Consider the following 20771-nt stretch of genomic DNA (forward strand, 5'->3'; position numbering starts at 1 on the left):
CCGCCTAAACGGTGTTGCCTCATCGCTGGGGGCTCGAGGGCCGATCGCTGCCTCATGTCCTGTACCCCTAGGTCTTCCCCGTGCCCTGGGGCGCTATCTCCCGCTCTTGGCCACCCTCTGCCCCTCCTCCGATAGCTCATGCTCCACAACCTCCCCCCAGGTGGCCTCTTGGGCACCTGGCACTATGCCCGGTGTGAAGGACAGGAGCAGGGGGCATGGGAGAGCGGCCACCATAGAGAAATGGCACGAAGTTTGCACGTTGGTTCAGTGGCCAAAGCCCCTCCTTTCAAGAGCGGGGCCTCTCGGCCTGGCTGCCTCTCTTCTCTTCTCTCTCCTGCTGTCCTCTTAGACGGCAGAGGGAAACAGAGAGGAGGCGGGCGCAGGAAAGGGGGGGAGCCAGAGGAGCAGAGCTCTTTGGCTGGGACCCCTCCACAGCGTCCCTCTCACCCCCCGGCATCACCCCTCCGAGTAGGATGCACCGGGACCTCTCCGACCCCCTGGCTCCTCCCAGGTCCCTCAGACACCGCAGGAGAGGAGGGTCCTGAAGGAAGAGGCTGAGCCCTGGAGCTGGGAGTCGGAGGCCTAGGCTCCTTCAGCTGATTCATCCGCTCCTCAGCCACGTTCCCTGACCTCATCATTCCCACCTCTAAAGTGGGCACGGCCTGGAACCTTTTATGCCCCTAAGATGGTCCATCGCCCCTTCTCCAGACCCCACTTTCCATCCATTAAGAAACACCGACATCTAGTGGTTGCCTGGGGGACCTGCAGCACAGACTCCCCGCCAAGGAGAGGGACTGGTGAAGCAGCTAGAAACAGGGAGACCCCCCATCCCACACTTCCCTCTGCAATTTCCTTCCCTGTCCCCCTGAAGTACCCTCAGGCCCCTAGACTGCCTGGGAGTTAAGAACCACTGGTGAAACAGCCATGGGTGCTGATTCTTGTTTAAAAAACAGCTCAGAAGCATCCTGGATGGCGAGGGGAGGCCTTGGATAAAACACACCACGGACAATCCACAAAGAAAATCAGAGCAACTGAGTACACGCCCAGATTCCAGCACCACACAGGGGCTCCACCCCCACCGCCACCGCGGGAGGGCCGCAGACAGCGAGATGGACGGAGGCAGCTTCCTGCCAGTCATTCATCCGCCAGCCATCGGGGAGCGTGGGCCGCAGGTGCTTACTCAGCACTCCCAGGTGCCCGGCACCACACAGGCAGCTGCCAGCATGGGGGGGGTGCGCACGCATGTGTGTGCCCTCATGAACGAGGGCTGGGGGCAGGTGTGCACAGGAAGGAGAGGATGGGCACAGCGTGAATCACTGGCAGACATGAGCAGATGAACCATAAGATAATCTAAACTCACGTATTCAACAAATACTTCCCAAACACCCGCTGCGTGCGCCAAGCGCCAGGAGCCGCCTCCCAAGCTGCAGGAGGCTCCCCGCTCCCTGCCACCTGGCAGCTCGCCAGCCAGTTGCCCCCTCACTCCTACCCTCTAACTGATGTACTTTACACAGATGCAAGACAGCTTCCTATCGCCTTCCATCTCTGCATCCCCAGGACCCAGCGCACAGGTGGTGCCTAATGTGTGCTTATTGAAACGGTCAACTCAACCCAGCCCCCACCCAGAGCGGGAATCCCTTCTATTGCTGTCACTGATGGTCCCTCACTCCACCTTCCTCGATGCTGCCACTGATGGCTACTCACTATTTCATGTGCTGTTCCTTAATCAGGGCTCTGTGACAAGTGACAGAAGCAAAGAGGGGTTAGTGGCCCCCATAACTGTAGAGAAAAAAAGGTACATTTGGGTGTGGGCAGGACTGGGCTCCAGGACGATGGCATCTGTTTCTCCCCATTTCTCTCATCTGCCTTTCTTAACACCAACCATCACATTCCTGTCGCCTGGATCTGCTTCTTTCGGTCGCTGGCCTCATCCTGGCTTCCTCCAGGCCGCAGGACAGAGGGAGGTGGCCACAGGCCCCTCCAGGTGTGCATAATCCTAGCTCAGGGTACTAGAGAGCTCTCTCTCTCTCTCCCTCTCTCCACTGAACATACACTGCATGAGACCAAGATCTCGGGGATGGCTGTGATGGGGCCCACTCAGATCCCTTGCCCCACCTGGGAACCTTTCCCACAGCCTGGGAGATGGGAAAGGTTGCCCAGGGGACACATGTCGGCCCCTGTAGCCAGGCAGGTGGGGGAGGGACACCATTGGAATCGTGCGCAACGGGGGGTGGGACAGTGGAGTTGCCCAAATGAAGGAGGGTGCATCACCCGAAAGAGGCAGGCAGAGATGCTGTGGAGGTGCAGTGAGTTGAACAGCGTGTCCCAAAACATCGCGTCCACCCAGAACCTCAGAATGTAATCTTATTTGAAAAGAGTCTTTGCAAATATAGTTAAGGTAAGGATTGAGCTGATAGCATACTGGGTCAGGGTGGGCCCTAAATCCAACGAGATCGTCCCTTTAAGAGACAGGAAAGGACACACAGACACAGAGGGAAGAAGGCCATGAGGAGACGGCAGCGGCTAGAATGATGCAGCCACAAGCCAAGGGATGCCAGGAGCCTGCAGAGGCTGGAAGAGGCCAGGAAGGATTCTTCCCTCCAGCTTTCAGAGGGGGCGGGGCGTCTGACCTCCAGAACTGGGAGAGAACCTGTTTCTGTTGTTTTAAACCATCTAGTCTGTGGTCATTTGTTATAGCTGCCTGGGGTTCGGGTGGTTAACTAACACAGGAAGCAAGAACAAGAGAGGCCCCCCATGCCATCTTCTGGGTGGTGGACAGGGCCAGGCAAGGCTGGCAAGCGCCTGCTGAAGAGCCCAGGTCCCTTCCCACAGCCACACCCACTGACTAGGGTTCGGCGGCTGGAGCCACAGGCCAGGCAGCCCGTCCTCAGCTGTGTGTCCCCGGTGCGTACGTGTGTGTGTGACACAGCAGAGACTGAAGGGTCCCAGAGGCTTTCTAGTTTAATGCCCCATCCCACCACCCCAGATGAGTAAACGGAGGCCCAGGGAGGCTCAATAGCCTGCCCCCATTCAGAGAGTTTAAAGGATTTCTGAAGAAAGGAAGGGATCCTTCAGTAAAATTGATAAATGATTCTACTTCTTTTTTTAAAATCTCATTAATTAGGAAAGACGGGAGCATTTGGCGATCATTGCCGAGAACATCAGAATTGTCAGGAGGCTTCCGGGGAACGTGGAAGCCCTGGGGATACAGCTGCTGTTTTTTTCAGCCTAAAATTATGGCCGGGTCAGGAGGACAATGTAACACCCCACTGGGCCTTCCCACACCCCGTTTCATTTAGTTGTTGGGAAGTCGGTGCGGCCACCTGTGGTCTTCTCTGCTCCAGCCTGGAATTTCTATCCTCGAGACAGCCCCCTGTCTTTGCTAAGGTTCCCAGAAGCCCCACGTGCCAGCTGCACACCCTCACTGTGGCCTCCCCCCTCCAGCGGGCCAGCGTTGCCCGGGCAGGGATCCTGGGCCAGGAACAGGGCAACCCCCAGGTAGGGGGGGGCATGCTCAGGACAGCCCCCAGCCCCGGGAGCAGATGTGAACAGGGTTTATGGAGCCCAGCCCCTGCCTTTGCCCCCGCCCGGCCCGCAGTATCACAGCCCTCCAGGCCCCTCCTAATAGAGATGCAGAACCACAAGCCAGGAGCCACCACAGGCCCATTCGGAGGCTCTGATCTGCCCCCAGCTCCCAGGACTTTGATGTGCTGACTCCTGCCTCCCACCTGGGAAGCTGGTGGGGGAGCCCCGCAGATCTGTCCTCTCTCCTCGCTCACAGGCCGGCAGAGTCCAGGCTGCTGTTCAGGCGACTTGGAGACCTCCCTGGGAAACACTTTGAAGCCTCTTCAAAGCCGGAGTCACCAAGTGTCAGCAAGGCCCTGCACCCCTGGGCCACCCCCAATCACCAAGCCCCACGGACACACGGCCAGCCAAGGCCTAAGGGCCCACACCCCCCAGAGACTGCTGGAGCGACAGCGCAGGCTCAGCCCCCAGAGACAAAGCGGGGCTGAGGCCCGGCTCAGGAAAGCACGGCGGTGAGACTTCTGCGGCTGCGGCCAGCTCCCCGTGCCCCCGCCCCTAGCCACGGCCCCTCCAGAGCAGGAAGGAGAGGTGGTCTTGTCTGTGCAGGGGCTTCTTCCAGGTGACAGTGGGCTTCAAAGGGAACTGCTCCAAGGACTTCCCCAGCCCAGCCGCCCTGGAGCCTGGGGCCAAGGAAACGCGGCTGCTGACCTGACATTAAGCGCAGGTGGCGACCGCGTGCTGCCGGAGCCCGGAGCCCGGCCTTCCAGCCGAGGGGGAGTCACAGCCCCCGCTCTCCCAGTTCCTCTCCTCTGCTTTCAGCTCGGGCTGCTGAGCCCCTCCCCAGGTGATCTCTGGTTCCTGGGGCCTGAGGAAGGGGCTCAGCTCCTTGATTCCCCCACAGCCAGGCTCAGACTCAGACTCAGGCCTGGCTCCAAACCGGGCCCCTCCCCCTGTCCCTGCCTCATTCCCCCAGATCCTTAGTTAAAAACATGCCAACTGCTCTTTTTCCATTAGCCGGGTAGTTTCACCAGATGCCCGCAGAGCCAGGGCCCCAGGCCTCCTCCTCACTCCCCACCCCTGCACCCTGCAGGTTCCTCCTCCCTGCCTCCCACACCCCACCCCAGACAGCAAAGGCTGGTGCGAGGCTGCTGGGCCAGTCAAGGGGAGGCCCGAGGCGGCCTGGAGCCCTGGAGAGATAACTTGCCCACCTGCCCCCTTAAGAAGCCGAGCCCCCTCCCCACGCTCTGGCCCCGGATTCAGAGTATGGGGCTGAATCTCATCAACAAGAAATTTGAAGCTATTAAAATATAATAAAAGAGAAATTAAATGTAATCGCTCTGTAAATTATAACTAATTGAAACATCAATTGTAATGTTTATGATCTGCACTGGAGTGAGCGAGGCCTTGGAGTCCCAAATGAAAGTTAAATGATGGCGGAAAGTCCTGGAATGCCCTCCCCCACCCCAACCTCTACCCATCCCTCTGGGATGATCTACGGAAAGGACACAGGGAACAGACAAGGAACCAGCGGGCACCGGAGAGGGCTGGAGCCACCGTGGCCTCGCTCAGGACCCAGCTGCTCACCAGGCCCTGGGTCAGGGCACCGTGCTCGGGCCCCGGGCCCCGGCACTGTCTGTCAGTGTGGGGTGCGTCACCCTCCTGGGCAGCCCCACCGAGCCCCACCTGAGCAGATGACCTTCTACACAGTAGCTTGTGGCTGGGACGTTGATGGCAGGTTCCAACCATCATGACCGCGTTTCCAGATTTGTGGAGATCATGGAGGGCTTGCGTGGATCCCGCATCTTACAGTCTCAGGCTGTCCACTGGATCTGAGCTGCTCGACTCTGCCCCCGGCGCCGCCCAGCCTGGCTGGCGAGCACTCCCTGAGCCGGCGAAACGAATGCAGGCCTCCTCGTAACAGCTCGTTCAGTTCCCCAGAAGCCAAAGCTTCTTGGCTTTACATGCTGGAGGGAGTTCATCAGCCAGGGGGTCATCTGTCCCCATTGAAGCCTGGAGAAAAGAGCCATGAGAAGCAAAGACTATAAAGCCAATGCCCCCCCCCCCACATTCCTGGGTTAAGGAGTGGCAGGGTCCCCCCGGGCTGCATTTGTGGGTCCTGGTTAAATGCCGGGCTTAATGGGTTTATAGGGAAAGCTGTTTTTCAGTGACTAGTAAATGTCTCCCTGGTGACTGCAGCAGAAATCGCTTCAGTGGGACAGTCTCCTTCGCGTGCTCCTGGCCAGCAGGTGGGGAGGGGCTCTGGACGGAGGGACCAGGTCAGGAAGCTGTGGTCCAGGACATCTCTCTGAGGAAGGGGAGGGAAGGAGAGGCACCTGTCAGCCTGCACGGGGACCACGCTGGGATGACAGTGTCCTGGGAAATTAGGCGCCGGCAGCCAGGGCGGAGGTGCCCTTACCTGTGTGGATGCTTTAAGTTGGACTCTTAGGTCATCCAACAAACCCTAACTAGGCAGCTCATAGCAATCAGGTGAAGCCCTGTGTGCCAGGCACTGTGCTAAGTGAAAACAGGTGCTACTGAATGCAAAAAATATTTTTAAACTGTGTGCAACAGACCTCATTACTGTCCCCTCACAAAAGAAGGCACTGTGGTCCCGAGGGTTAAAGAATTCCAGATGAAAGGCACAGAAGGCAAATAAGACACAGTCTCCACCTGGATGAGGCAGATCCAGGGCAGGGCGGGCCAGGCCAAGCTCCAGCCACATCGGTTTTAAGTACCTCTTTATTGAATTTCAAAGTACATGCATATAATGCACTGACCGTAAGTACAGCGCGGGACGTGTTCACAGAGTGGACAGTGCCACGAGCCAGCTCCCAGGTCAAGAAATAGAACAACCCCCTGGGAGCCCGGGAGCCTCCTTTCGTCCTTTCCTGTCACCACCCTTCCAAAGGTGATCATTGTCTGGGCCTCTGTCATCATGTTTTGCCTGAACAACTAGATTTTATCGGGGATGATAAATGCGAAGGGAACCGTATGCATGCAAGAGTCTGGAGGGACGTGCCATGCAGCCGTGGCGTGGAGAGGACTCCAGGAGGAGGTAACGTCTGGCCCGGATTCTGTCGGGTGAACAGGAGTGGAGGCGGGGGGAAAGGCGTGTGCGTGTGCGTGTGCGTGTGTGAGCTCACCCGAGTGCACTGGTTCCAAATCCCTCTCCTCTGGCTACTGATCTTCTTTCTGTTCTATAAAAAGAAGCGAGTTCACGAAGGACTTGGGGAGCTCAGGGTCTCTCAACCCCCACACTGCTGACATTTTGGCCAGATCATTCGTTGGGGTAGGGCCACCGTGGACACTGTAGCATGCTTAGTGGCATCCCTGGCCTCTACCCACTAGATGTGACACCCAAAACATATCTCCATCCATTTCCCAATGTCCCTGGGGGAGGGGGCAGCCCCGCCCACCACTCATGCAGAACCAGGGGGTTAGCTGATAACATCCAGGTGAGGAAACCGCTTGGGGCGTGATGGGGGACTCTGGCAGAGATTGGCTTAAGTTGTACCTGGAGGCAAGGGGATCAAGTTTAGCTGCCCAGCAACGAGAGGGGACCTGGGAATTCCCTGGGGTGAGCCTCTAGCCAGGGGTAGAATTTGCTCTCTTCCTGGAGATGAGAGGACGCCCCGCTGCTGGGATGGGGTTTCTGCTAAAATGCTCAGCGCCGTGTGCCTGGGCTCCACGGCAGCACCGTCCACGGCGCACGGCTGTGAGTGTAAGGAAATCAAGGAGGGGCTGGGGGGAGGGAGGCAATTCAGCCCGAATTGGGAAAGTCCTCCTGTAATTACGAGATTGGAGCATATCCGCTGAGGGGATCAATAATGGGAAATCTAAGTGCCGCTGTTTGCCGAGATTACAGTGTTTGAATCGCTCCATCTCAGATTTTAATTTTCTCTCACTGTCACATCGCCACGCACAGTGCCCGCGGCCCGTCCCCCAGCTTGCGAGGGGCCAAGGCGAGGCTGGGCCAAGGCGGGCTGGTCCGGGCACACCGACCTTCCGGTGACGCTCCTATTGCTGCGCAGCAAATTGCCACAAACTTAGTGGCCTCAGACAGCACAGTTTATTATCCTGCAGCTTCCCCGGGTCAGGCGTCTGCTCATGGCTCACCGGGGCCTCCGCCCGGGGCCTCGCCAGGCCGCGCTCACGGTGCGGGCTGGGCCCGGGGTCCCCTGAGGCTCAGGGTTCTCTCTCAGACACGCGGTTCTTGGCAGAATCCCTTTCCTCACAGCTGTAGGGTCCGGGCAGCCTGCCCCCTCCAGCCGGCAGGAAGGAGAGTGAATTCCAGGCCCTCTCTCACAAACAGCGCCCCTGATTAGGTCAGGCCCACCAAGATCATTCCTCTTGTGATTAACTTAAACTGTTTAGAGCTCTTAATTACACCTGCAAAATCCCTCGGCCTTTGCCATGTGCTATGTGTTAGAAGCAGTTACAGGTCCCACCTGCACTCGAGGAAAGGGAATTAGGCAGACTTCCCAGACTATGGGAACATAGAGCAAGGCTGTCCCCTGTCCAGGGTGCTGACCCACAGGACAGGCAGGAGTGAGGTCAAGCCAGTCCCTGTTCCCCCCCTCACCCGCTCTGTGTGGGCAGGTGGGATGGCAGTGGTGTGGCATTTAGCTACACACTTCATTTTCATAACGACCTTCCCATCTCCCCTCTCAGTCTTGCTTGTCAGTCTGTGACCATTAAATTCCTCATTAGCAAACGAGATTTGGATGGGCTCATTAAGATGAGGGATGGCCCAAGGTGCTGCTGGCTGGGGGTGAGTTAGAACTCCTTTTCTCCCTCTTAATTAGAAAATAATGCAGCTCCCACTCTGTGCGCCCCTCTCCAGGTCTAATACGAGGCTCACACAGACCCCTTGGGGTTATTCAGGGGGACAGCTTAAGGGGAGGCCAGGCCACAGTAGACGACAAACAGCATACAGCTGCTGATACACACACACAGACACACACACACACACACACACACACACCCCCCAAAGTCATCCTATCAGGGCCCAGGCTTGTCACTTCATACTGAAGCTCAAACTCTGAATGTGACATTCAAAACCTTGCCCAGCTGTGTCCCAGTCCACCTTTCCAGCCCCCTCTCCTGTCCTCCCCACTTGTCCCCTGCATGCAGGCAATGGCAGATGGCCCACTGGAACTGGCTCATGCCAACTTGTGGGAGCTGCTTGTTACATAGTCAAAAGCTGACACCACATGGGCAGCTTGAATTTGGCCATGGTGGGGGTATTTACACCACAGGAATTGGAAAATGCTATAATGTAAAAAGTTTTTTGTAAGAAAGCCACATTTTAAACATTTGCCAGCACACCCCTGTCTAAAGGCCCTAGAGAATGTCACGCACTTATGTAGCTCCCCCTCTTTGAACGTGCTATTCCCTCTGTCAGGTTCTCCTCTGCCTGGTGGAATCCCAGTCATTTGTTGAGGTCCCAGAAAGGAGCCCTGTCCCCTCTTCTGTGTCCTGCACTGTGGGAATCATAGGCCCCAACCAGACTTCTACCTTAGGGATCATTCAGCTTCTAAAAATAGAAACCAATTCAAATCAATTACAGAAAAAGGCAGGCATATGGGGGAGGGGGGGAGGGACCTCTAGTGTCCAGGGACAGGAGGTTTAGCTGCTGTCACAGACACTAGGAAGTTGTCCAACAGCTGCTCTTCCTCGGGAGCCACCTGTCTCTGCCCTCTGCTTACACTCACCCATGTGGCTTCCCTGGCAGTGGTGCCCTTGGCCCCTAGTTTGCATGAAATCCCAGACCAATTAGCCACAAACCAGGATCTCTAAGTTCAGATTCCAAATCCAGAGTTGTTCCGGGTTAGTCCAATCATCTGAGGCCATGGGGTGTGGTCACAGGTCATGTAGGGGTGGGAGTCACAGCCACTGCCTCCTCAGCAGGACCCATGGGGCTGGCTCCAGAGGGGTGCTGGGCAGAGCTGGCCTACCGTCCAGGCTGGAGGGCAAGCTCTGTGAGGACAGAAACATGTTCATACATGTTTCTAGACCCCTAGTCCCAGCTCAGAGGAGGTGCTTAATAAATATTTGTAGATTAAATGAATCGTCTCACAGTGTGGGTCCTTCTCTCAGCAACCTGTGACCTTGGTCCCTGAAGAGGGAGGCAAAAGGCTTTGAGGAAGTCACTGAGCATTTTTCCCTCCAGGTACTAGCTGTGTGACCTTGGGCAAGTAGGTTAACCTCTCTGTTTCTGGGGCCTCATCAGTAAAATGGGGATTGTGATCTTGCCTAATTTAGAGTTGTTGTGAGGATTACAGGAGATGATATTCGTGGCTTGGCACCTGACACATACTAGGCAGTGGACACAGTGGTAGCTTTTGTCTCTTTTCTATCCTGAAGCCACAGAACAGGGTCCCTCACCGCTCAGCAGCCTTCCTCTCCAGGCTGATGTGACTCCGGTCAGCCACACACAGTGATGCTCTGCGAATCCCACCCAGGGGCTTAAACTCAGGGTAGGGCCACTTGGCAATGAGGCAGCCCCTCCTCCCCTGCCCTCGGGGAGGCCTGAGCTGAAGACTTCATCTGCTGTAATTAACGGGCCAACTGCATCAGTCTTGCTCCATTAACAGCAGATCAGCCCGCCAGGCAGGGAAATCAGGAGCAGGAAGGGGAGGGGGAGGTGGACAGGGGCGGGGGTGACCGGCCGGGGTCCAGCCTGCGGGCCACCACCACCTCCACCCCACCTTCCTTCGCTTCCTGTCCCTCAGCCCCTGCAGCAGACTCCAGAGGCCACAGGCCACATCCAAAGGGAGGAATGACAGGGCCAAGGGATCAGCCCGTGTCACCTGGCCAGGTGCTCAGGGAAGCAGTGGGGCTGTGGAGAAGCGTTCCCTTGGCGGAGCAGACTGTGGGGAGCAGCCAGACCCCTCCTCCCGGGGAGACCCCCTCCCCTGAGACGCAGCCAGGCAGGAGGCTGGTGGGGGCCGCTCTGCCTCCGGCGATGCTGCAGTGTCCGGACAGGGAGCAGGGCGGCTGCCCGGGAGCCTGGGGAGGCTGTGGCAAAGGCTGCTCACCACGGGGCCCCTGCCTTGTTTACAAGCAGGCAGCCGCCTCCCTGTCCTCCTGGGGAGTCTAGATTCGTACAAATTGTCTCCCTGCTCACACCGGAGAAGGAAGCAGGAGGGGCGGCCTCCTCTCCCCGAGCGCGCCCGTGCCCAGGGCAGGTCTGCACACGCACGCGGTGCCTCCCACGCTGGCAGCCCTCGAACCCACGAGCCCGGCTTCCAGGGGCGCAGTCACGAGCTTCTCTTTAATCTCCTCGCCGTAGGAGCCATTGCAACACTCCACAATTGCTTTTAGAGGCGTCGATTTAATTGGTAGAGCTTGTCCCGGGCCATGTAACACAGTGAAGCCACCCCTGGCCTGCCCGTTTCTCTGGAAGCACATGCGCGGGCTCACCTGTGCGCGGGATTCGCGCCAGCCAGAGCCCCCCGCCCTCACTGGCTGGCACATTAGCCTGAAGACATTGTCTGGGTTTGAGGGATCAGGGAATGTGGGGGACACTTGGATGACGGACAGGACAGAAGAGAGCCAGCTGGGCCCTGGGGGACTCCTCTGTCTCTGGACCACTAAGGAGACAGACAGGTCACATTAGGTCACAAGGCCACCGGAGTGGAGGTGGGCCCTCAGAGTGGGGGACTGGGTGGACAGGACCTCTTCCGCTCTCTAGGTCCCCGCCTCCACTCTGCTCGGTGCCCCAAGGGTGACAGTCCTGAGCTTGTTGGGTTCAGCCAGTGGGATGCCCCAGCGGGAGATCAGAAGGGCTGAGTGGGACCCCAGAGCCTCCTAAGGCCAGAGCTTCTCTGGACGGAGCAGTTAACAAGGAGCAAAGCACCGCCCCACCCAAAGGCCCCCTACCCCCTCGTGGCAGGCTGTGAGGGTGTCGCTTGTTTCATCTTGCCCCCCACCCCCACCCACCACTAACACTGATAACATGAGGGACCTGTCCGCTCTCTCCCCTCCCTCCCGGCCTCCTGCCGGGCAGGGGGAGCCCAGGACCGGGGCACCACTGCTGCCAACAAGGGTCTCCTGTCACTCACACCCAGGACGCTCTCCGAGCCTCATGATTTATGGACTTTAATTTTCCGGGAGCCTCAGTCGTGTCCCTTACTTCCCTCTGGTCTGTCAGGGTGTTTATCTCGCACCCCTCAGCCCGGCCCCCTCCCCTGTTTTTTAATTTGAAGCATCCGTCTGGAGCATCCTGAGACAGGGCGTCTGAGGCCCTGAATGCATTAGGCCGCTGACAGCTCTATTGATTTCCTCTCTCCCGCCGCATAATGCAAGATATGTACAAGCTGATAGGCTGGCCCCTGTCCCTTACTTTGAGGGACTGTGCCCTTTTCCTTTCTCGAACGTCCTCTCACCCTGGCACACCGTTGACAGAGAGGAGGGGTGTTGTCCCTGACACAGGAGGGCTGCTATTCTCGCTGCCCGCCCTGTGCGGTTCTCCTCACTGCAAGGGGCAAGGGAGGGGGACCCATCTCATCAGGAGCAGCGTCGGCACCCTGGCAGCGGCTGATGGGATGAAAGGGGCCATGGAGGGAAGCAGGGGGTCGAGGAGGTGTCATCTTGCCCTGCCCGGGAGAAGACCAGGCAGGCTTTCTGAGGGGTCCCCTCTGCCTGTGTCCCCAAGCTCTGGGGAACTTGCTGACGACTCCAGCCTACCTTCTCTTCTCCAGGTGGAAACTCCCCAGACCCACTGGCACCTTCAGCCTTGGACTCACGTTCAATCAGCAGTCACAGAGCGAGCTGCTGGGCTAAGCACTTTCTGTGCCTCGTGTCTCCTGGTTTCTCAAAGGCCGCGCAGCCGCAGATGGTTGTGCAGCTGCCCACGGTTGGCACAGAAGGTTGGGAAGGAGATATTAGCACCTCTCCTCAGCAGAGACTGAGGATCGGAGGTGCCGGAGGCTCTATCAAGGTCCCCCAGCCAGGCGCAGGATTTGACCCCAAGACGGGCTGTCTCCAGGAATAGTCTTCTTCCCATCCTGCCACAATGCCTCCTCCAGGAAGACCTCCCAGATTGATGCCACCCAGTCTGGTTGCTTCTTTATTCTGGGCCCCCTGGAACAGATACGCTGTGGTGTTTGCACAGTCAGGCAGGCTGCTCTGTGTGTGCTGGGTGGGTTCTCCCTCTTGTGGGCCAGCATCACTGTTACTTGCTCCTGGGGGATTTCCCTGGGCCCACTCATCCCCAGCCTGAATAGGGCGCCCATCTGGTCCCACAGTGGGAAGCACTTGCTGTGCACATGGCCCTGCGTTACCACTGCCTCCCCCACTGGCCGGGGGGTTCCTGAGAGGGAGACAGAGACGCAGACAGAATCTTCACCCTGCGTCTTCACCACCTACCTGCCCAGGGGCTGGTGCGAAGCCAGAGCAACGCAAAGGTGTGGGAAAGGACGTGGCTGTGACAAGGGCCACACCTGGCACAGCGCCTGGCCAACAGAGGAGCTCTCTGAAAATGGGTGAATCCGTTTAATCAGCCAATGAGCTGTCTGGGCAGGTGGGCATTTGCTGTCTTACAGACCCCTTAATGGGGGCCAAGGGAGCCACTGCACATTTCCCCCCACTCCTCCCCTCCCCTACTTTCTCCCCCTTCCCCTACCAAAGTCTCCTGCTGGAAAAAGGGGCTCCACCCTGCCAGCCTAGCCCTAACCCCTCAGGGGCACCTGAGGTTCTCCCGCTCTGTGGGGGCTGCAGGAGGGGGTAACCCACCTTCCTTTAGTCTCACCGTCTTGGGATCCCCCCCGAAAACGCCAGCCCCAGTGCCCACACTCTGCCTTATTCCCTTCCTCCCCAGCCTTTCCCTTCCCAGTAGCCCAGCTCGGCAAGGAGGACTCCAGACTCTCCCCCTGCTGAAAACCTTCAAGATTTAATAAACAGCTCCCTTCCGAGATGATTAAAGGCCAGCCCTGCCGGTAGCCAAATGCATGGGCCCCTCGGGGGACTCTTGGAGATTAAATGAGATGGTAGATATGAAAGCACCCCGTCAGGTATGAAATGCTATACAAATATTACTTCTAATTTATATAGGCAGCCACAGCCTGAGCTTTTAGAATTCCAGGCAGAAAGGGGCCGCTCGCTGGCCATTTGCAGGCCCGGCCTCGGCGCCGCCCCGTGGCCGCTTTGGGACAGCACACCCAGGGTGCGTGAGGGGGGGGTGCTTCCCACGGCTCCCCACATGCCCCGTGCAGCTCCAGCCCTCCGACCCCCTGCTGGGACCCTCCCCCGGGCCCTCGGACAATGGCAGCAGTGATTTCCGCGGCCACCAGTCTCGGCCATCCCAACCCTGCCCCGCACGTCACAGCCCAGTGGCCTGCAGCTGGCGAACTGGACGGTGCCCTGCGCTGCTCTCGCACCCGGGCTTCACGCCCTGCAGGGTGCGCCCTGCGCCCCTTTGTTTTCCGCGTTGTGGTGTATCAGCGCCACGGGGACCCTTCTGGCAAATGCAGCGCCCGGCTCCGCTCACAGAGGCCAGGGCCCCTCGGTCACCAGCCTTCACGGCCACACTGTGACCTTCGACCTTCGGAGCTCACCTTCCCCTGAAAAGGGGAGGAGGCCGTGTCCCCTGCAGGCTCCTCCCTTCTCTTCTCGGTAGCCACCGTTTATTGTGCAATCCATCCCCCCGGAGAAAGCCTTTGGCACTTGAACAAATTTGCCTCTGTGCTTCGTTGCTCCACGTCTGTGTTCCTTATTGTAGGACGCGAGGGGGTGAACACCTGTCTCCCTGGAGTCTCTGCCAAAAGGAGGCGCAGCCCCTCCTGCTGTCCCTGTCCCCTCCTGTAGGGCCTGCAGTGGGAAAAGGCACCAGGCATTCACTCAACAAATATTTCTGTGGACCTACTATGTGCGGGCATGACTTTGTCCAATTTAACCCTCCCTTCCTCCCTTCCTCCCTCCATCCCTTCCTCCCTCCCCCCCCCATCTCTCCACCCCGTCACTCACTCATTCCTCCATCCCTTCATCAACCAATCCGCCCTTTAGAGAGTGAGCACAGACACTGCATCCAGCTTGAGAATCCTATGGTGTCAGCATTGAGCACCTACTGTGTGTGTGTGTGTGTGTGTGTACATATATATATATATGTTGCATTTCAAGAATTTGAAAGGTGGAAGCCCATTCTCACCTCCAAAGAAAAGTCAATACAAATGTATGACATTTAACACTGCTCAGTCTGTCGAGAGGTGCGTGAGAGCAGCTCTGCAGGAGTCGGAGGGGAGGGTCATGCCTGAAGGGGAGGTGGGAGCTGAGCCCTGGCAGGTGAGCAGGACCTGGTATCAGAGGGACAGCACCACTCAGACCTGGAGTCAGGAAGCACCGCGCCCCTTACGAGGCCAGTAGATTAGGCTCAAAGGGCGATTGCATCAGCCCGAGATGGAGGAGGGCTGGCACAGCCGGGCGGAGGGTTTGGGAATGCCTCAGCTCAGGACTGAGGCACCCATCATTTTCAGACTGGACCCCAACCTTCAGACAATCTAAAATGTAGCCCCTGCCAAGGAACTTTTCCCACTATTAACACCCAGATGCGTCCGTAGCTACAGAAACATAGTGTGGCTTCTTTCAAAAGGCTCCCCAGTACAATTGGAGGAGTTCTGGGATCTCCCTGTTGGTTTTTCCTTCCCTGCACCCCAGGGCCCCCCCGGGAAGAGGCTCAGCCCAGGCTTGCTAATGGAGGGAGATGGGTGGGTCAAGTTCACGGTCAAGTACTCTCTCTTTAAGTGTAATAAACGCACAAGGCGATTACATTCTGTTGTGCTGTTATTAAATTTGTGAGAAACAAATATAATAAAATGCAGACATTTGTAGAGAGGTTAAAAATAAAATAAAAGCAGAGGATGAAAATAAAATCGATAACCACGGCTTTCCCGGAGCCCTCCTGAAGAGACGGTATGTAAGAGTTGAGAGCAATTATGCGCCAAGAAAATAAGATCGGCGTGGGCTGGAGGCAGGCAGGAGCCAAAGGGCAAAGGGAAGGAGCGCTGCCCTCCCCAAGCTGCCAGCCCACGGTCAAGTACTCAGCACCCTGGGCTCGGGTGCATCTGGGCCTCGTGGGTTTAAGTCCTGGCTTCTCCTCTCCAGCTCCGACAAGCTCATGGGGCCTGTGGGTATGGGCTAAAATGTTGCTTTTGGAAGCATTTGCTTACTTTTATTGTGCACCAGTTCTTACAAGAATTGGAAGTGGCACGTGGCAAAGCTCCCTTAGATGGAAAAGAGGGCCCTGCTCGCTCGTGACAGATTAGATGTCTGTGGAAAAGGAGACCAGAAGGAAACGCAAGGAACCCCCAGAAAGAGGTTCTAAAATATCCATGAGAAGGTCCCTTCATTTAAATGAGAAAAATCTCTGCGTAGACGCCCAATGCACAGGTCGAGTGGTAGTAGTGGATATAAGTGTTAGGTCTTCAAGCTGCATCTAAAATAAAATCTAGCAAAGCCAAAGGGTTAGGGGTGGAAACGGGAACCGAGTGGAGGAGGGAGGCGGCCCATTACCTTCGTGGAGCTGCACTGTTCATCTCGGCCGCAAGGGGGCAGAAGTGGGAAGGACAAACGCCTACATGATTCTTGACCCTGTGCAGACACCGTCTCCGGTTTTCTCCGGGGGGAGGGTTTAACTGCCCGGAAACGGAAGCGTCGTTCTCTTTCGTCCTCTTCGTTTCCAGCCGCTTGCTGTAAGTGCCTGTTTCGCGGTACCCGGGGAATAGGGGGAGAATCTGAGGTAATCCACGGCCGGGTGAAATTTGCGGGCCCCCAGCCTGAGTCGAGGGTGCGAGGAAGGAGGATGGACTGCAATGAGGCCGGCATTTCGGGGGGTCGGGGAGGGAAAGCGGGGGTCGCTGTGGGTTCCCGCGCCCTGTTCACTCTAGGTCTGTCCTCCCCGCAGGTGCCCGCCGCACGCTCCCCGCGCCTCGCAGCCATGGTGAGTACGGGCCCTGCCTGGGGCCTGCCCCGGGAGGCGCGGGGCCCCGGGGCGGGGGTGGGGGCGCCGTCGCGAGGGTCTCTGTAGACCCGAGAGGGGCCGGTGGATTTGACCGGCGCCGGAAGATGTCTGACAGGCAGCTCACTCCCCGTTTTCTTTGTATTGCAGCCTCGCAAAATTGAGGAAATCAAAGACTTCCTGCTCACCGCGCGGCGGAAGGACGCCAAATGTAAGTGGCCGCTCTGGGGCGCGGGGTGAGGAGCTGGTGGCGGTCGCGTTTGCGTGGAGCGGTCCCCACCCTGGCGCTGCTTCAGGAGCGCCTGCCCCAGGTGTCAGGCTGGAGGGAGGCCGTTTATTGTTCATTTTGGTTCCCTTGAGCTCATTTTTGTCCCCTTGTGGGTTTGGTTGCTGCCTTTCTGCGTGGAGATCTGGAGACGCGGGTCCCGTAAACCCGGAGTTAGTGCTACAGGTTGGGTTGTGCGCTGAGGACAGACCCTGCTCTCGGTGAGCATCGTTCACTAAGTAGCTTCACCTGGACCTGCAGTGGTTTCCGGGGCTGTAAATAAAGGAGAAAGAAATCGACGCACCAGGAACCCGAAACGGCAAGCTTTGGATTGGGGTGCGCCGGCGCCTGGTGCCCGGGGGTGCTCGTTTTTACGCCAGACGCCCGAGGCTGTCCTGCTGTTTCTTTTTTATTGTAGCTGGAGGAGGGTTGGGGGCTTGTGCTTAGTACAAGGTAGATCTTGGGTTCGTGCGTTGTGTTAACCCAGAGGCATCTTTTTCCTGCTCCCTCAGAGCTTCCTTTCCCACTGAGCTGTCACAGAGAGAAAGTGGGGTCACTGTGGGAGTGGGGCAGTGTTGGGCTGAGACCCCGCCCCTCTCTGAGGCTCCGTGTCGGGGTGGGATGAAAGGATGTGGAGGGAGCCTCTCTGGCTTCACGGGGGACAGGGAGGGTCCTATCTGTGCCCCTGGGTCCTGAAACAGGCTGCTGCCTTTGATCCTCTGGTAACTTCTGTAAAATGGTGACCACCTGTGGGGACAAGCGGCAGCTGTTGGGAATATACAGGCCCGATGACTGTGGGGACCGCAGGTGCCAGTGTGGTTGTGTTGGTATCTGTCATGCAATAAAGAGGAGATGGTCTTCATGTCATTTTTAGTTCAGATCAGGGAATTTGAGGTCACTGCCTGGTTCAAATCCCAGCTCTATCAGTAGGTAGCTGCCAACAAGTTAAACGTGACACCGTTTCCTTGTGTTGAGGGGTGACAGTAGTATGTGTCTCATGGGATTGGTGCAGTCACATCAGACGATCCTTAGAGGCCTTTAGTGCACTGAAGAAATGGCACTAAATCCATTTGATTCATTTGCGTTTTAATTCTGTTTGGGAGCCTGATTTTAGATTGTCCTATGAAGATAGAGGTTGTACCCTGGACATAATAGGGTGTTCCATAAGTGTTAATATTTTTAATTCTAAAGTGTACGTAACATAAACTTACCGTTTTAAGTGTACATTCTACTGGTATGAGGTACATTCCCATTGCATCTTCAAAATTTGATCTTGCAAACTGAAACTGTACCATTAAACAGTAACTTCCCATTCTGTCCAACCATAAGTGGAATGCATCATGGTGATGTAGAGTAAACGTCGAGACCCGCATACCTTACAAGTGTTTGTAGGTGTACAGGAGCTGCTAGGGACAGTGCAGCATACTTAGTTTTTTGTTTTGTTTTTTTAAATATGTCTTTATTGATTTCGGGGGTGGGGGAGAGTTGAAACATCAATGATGAGAGAGTAGGGCTGCCTCCTGCACACCCCTACTGGTGATGGAGCCCACAACCTGGGCATGTGCCCTCAACCAGGAATCAAACCTCGATCTCCTGGATCCTAGGTCAATGCTCAACCTCTGAGTCATGCCAGCCGGGTGCATACTTAGCTTTAAGAGGAATGTCAAGGTAGCAAAATAGGGTGGTTTGAATGAATATCCAGGTTATGAACCGAGGCAGCCACTGCCATGTGCAGGCCAGAGCCCCCATTCTTCAGCTTCCTGTCCCTTTAGCAGCTGTTGGCAGAAATGGGGTTGTGGGTACAAGTTAACCTTGTGCTGCTGCTGTGATGCACTGAGTGTGTCTGGTCAGGTATGTGGGCTCAGACACTGGAGCCCTTATTTGATCCTTACCATCTGACTTCTGATTGGCTTTCATAGTACGGGGTTCCTGCAAGTGTCTGAGCTGTTTTGAAAGAAGTTGGAATTCGGGGTTTGACAGTCCCTGAAAAGTCTGGCCCTCAGGGAAGCAGTTGTCTTCCAGCAGCTGGAGGAGCTGCAGCCACGTGGAAACACATTGACACTTGTCCGTAACCAGACTCTTGGAAATTTTAAACCCTGCGCTGTGGGATTTGAGCTACACTTGGGGCTCTTTATTGAGCAGTGGTCCTGAGAGAGAATTTGGTGGCAGCGAAGAGCCCAGAAGTGGCTCCGTGTCAACTTTAGGAAACTCATAAACACACACTCACCATGCTTTCCCATCGCCGCAGCATGTGTATCATCTGCAGAGAACAGGTTTCCAGAAGTAGAGTGGTGGCGAGTTCTGATCCCAACAGATATCCCATCTTACCTTATAAACCGGCTTCCATCCCTTCAGAAAATCAGATGGGGACAGAACATTCTAGGATGTATTCAGTGCACCAGCTGCATAAAAAAGCCAGTAAGGGTAGGCCTCAGGCTCTTGGGTATTAGTATATGGGAAAGGCAGATTTCTGATGCTCAGCAGAGGGACAGGATGGGGATAGGCACAGCTGTCCGTGGGTGGGGTCATAAGTGCCACTCTCCGCATATGTGTAAAGTAGGCGGGCTGGTGATGCAATTACTGATTGATTGGTCCCCTTGGTAGCTGTCAAGATCAAGAAGAACAAGGACAACGTGAAGTTCAAAGTGCGGTGCAGCAGGTACCTCTATACCTTGGTCATCACAGACAAAGAGAAGGCCGAGAAGCTGAAGCAGTCCCTGCCCCCAGGTGAGGGACCCGGCACATGGGAGGTGTGCATGTCACCTCGCCATCCCATTTCTTGAATTCTGCCCAAATGGAGGAGAGGCCAGCGGCAAATGTGTCACTGCCTTTCATGCTTCCCTGATGAAGAACAGTAACAGCTCGCTCACTTGGTGCCTAGCTCAGTTCACATTCACCAGGCAGGTACTGGTTTGGATGGTCCCTGTTTCGCAGGCTGGAAACATTGAATACAGTGGGCGGTGAGCATGAGCCAAACAGGGTCCATCCTGCCAGGAGAAGGACCGCACTATGGAGGAAGCCGCCCACAGAGTGCAGAGCGGCTCCAGAGGCCGCCTCCCCACAGTGAAAAGTTAACCAGTACTGCGTGGCTTTGCGAGAACTCCCTGGGACCCATTTATAGAGCTGACAGGTTTTGTTTTTAATCAAACACTAAATATTTTAAGCAAGCCTCCCTGGTGGGCTTAATTTCTGAGCTTTGTGAGCCTCCTTCAGCTTAAGTATAAAATCCAAACAAGCAGCAGTAATTTGCACTGTGTCTTCTGTAACTGACTGGCTTCTGCCTCTTTCGCTCTAGGTTTGGCGGTGAAGGAGCTGAAATGAACCCGACTCGCCGACGTGTATTAAAGTGTTAAAAATTCTTAAAGTGTCTTGTCTTTGAAGATGGGAAGGAACTGTTCTGGGGTGCTGGCCTCGGGTGGGGTGGGGTGGGGTGGAGGTCCTGGTGGCAGCCTCCTCGCATCCCTAATCTTGGGCTGTGGTCCCAGTGGACAAAGCCATTCTTGTTTAGCGTAAGTTTGAAAATAAGTAGATGGCAGTCCTCAGAAGAGCCAGCTGCTTCATGTCTGCCACACCAAGGCGGGAGGGGAGTTTTATACTGAGACTGTCCCTGAGTGTTGCTTCTGATACAGGAGCTCAGGCAGTGCAAGAGAGATGAATGCAGGTGAAACAACTTGGAGCCGGCCTCAGAGGGGACCTTTAAAGCCGAGAACAAGTGAGTGCTTGTTACCCTGGCAAAGTGGGCCGAGCATTCCAAGGGCGGGAACATCCTGGAAAAAAAGACCTGTCTACAGAATCCAGCTGAGGTTTTAAAGGAGGCACTGGGGTTCCAGGCAGTGGGGTGGAGATTGAGTTCACTGGGGTGGCGGGGGTGTGGATGGAGCGCAGTACTTGAACACGGGCGTAAGGGCCCAAATCCCAGTATGAGGGGCAGTTCAGGTCTCAGCCAGGCTTGATTCCTTGGGGATTAAATCCTGGTTATACCACATGCCAGCCTGCATGATCTTGACACACTACCTCACCTCTGAG

General features: G+C 56.4%; 1 protein-coding gene across 1 annotated transcript; it reads left to right on the forward strand.

Moving 5' to 3' along the window:
* The first annotated feature begins 16171 nt into the window (after positions 1 to 16171).
* Positions 16172 to 20109, forward strand: RPL38 (ribosomal protein L38). Its single transcript, XM_016216670.2, has 5 exons — positions 16172 to 16214; positions 16427 to 16462; positions 16631 to 16691; positions 19350 to 19472; positions 20041 to 20109. Exons 2-5 carry the CDS (start codon positions 16460 to 16462, stop codon positions 20064 to 20066), a joined length of 213 nt encoding a protein of 70 aa, XP_016072156.1. The 5' UTR covers positions 16172 to 16214; positions 16427 to 16459; the 3' UTR covers positions 20067 to 20109.
* Positions 20110 to 20771: the final 662 nt, after the last annotated feature.

The sequence above is a fragment of the Miniopterus natalensis genome, chromosome 17, assembly GCF_054644295.1.
Source record: "Miniopterus natalensis isolate mMinNat1 chromosome 17, mMinNat1.hap1, whole genome shotgun sequence".
Classification (NCBI taxonomy): Eukaryota; Metazoa; Chordata; class Mammalia; order Chiroptera; family Miniopteridae; genus Miniopterus; species Miniopterus natalensis.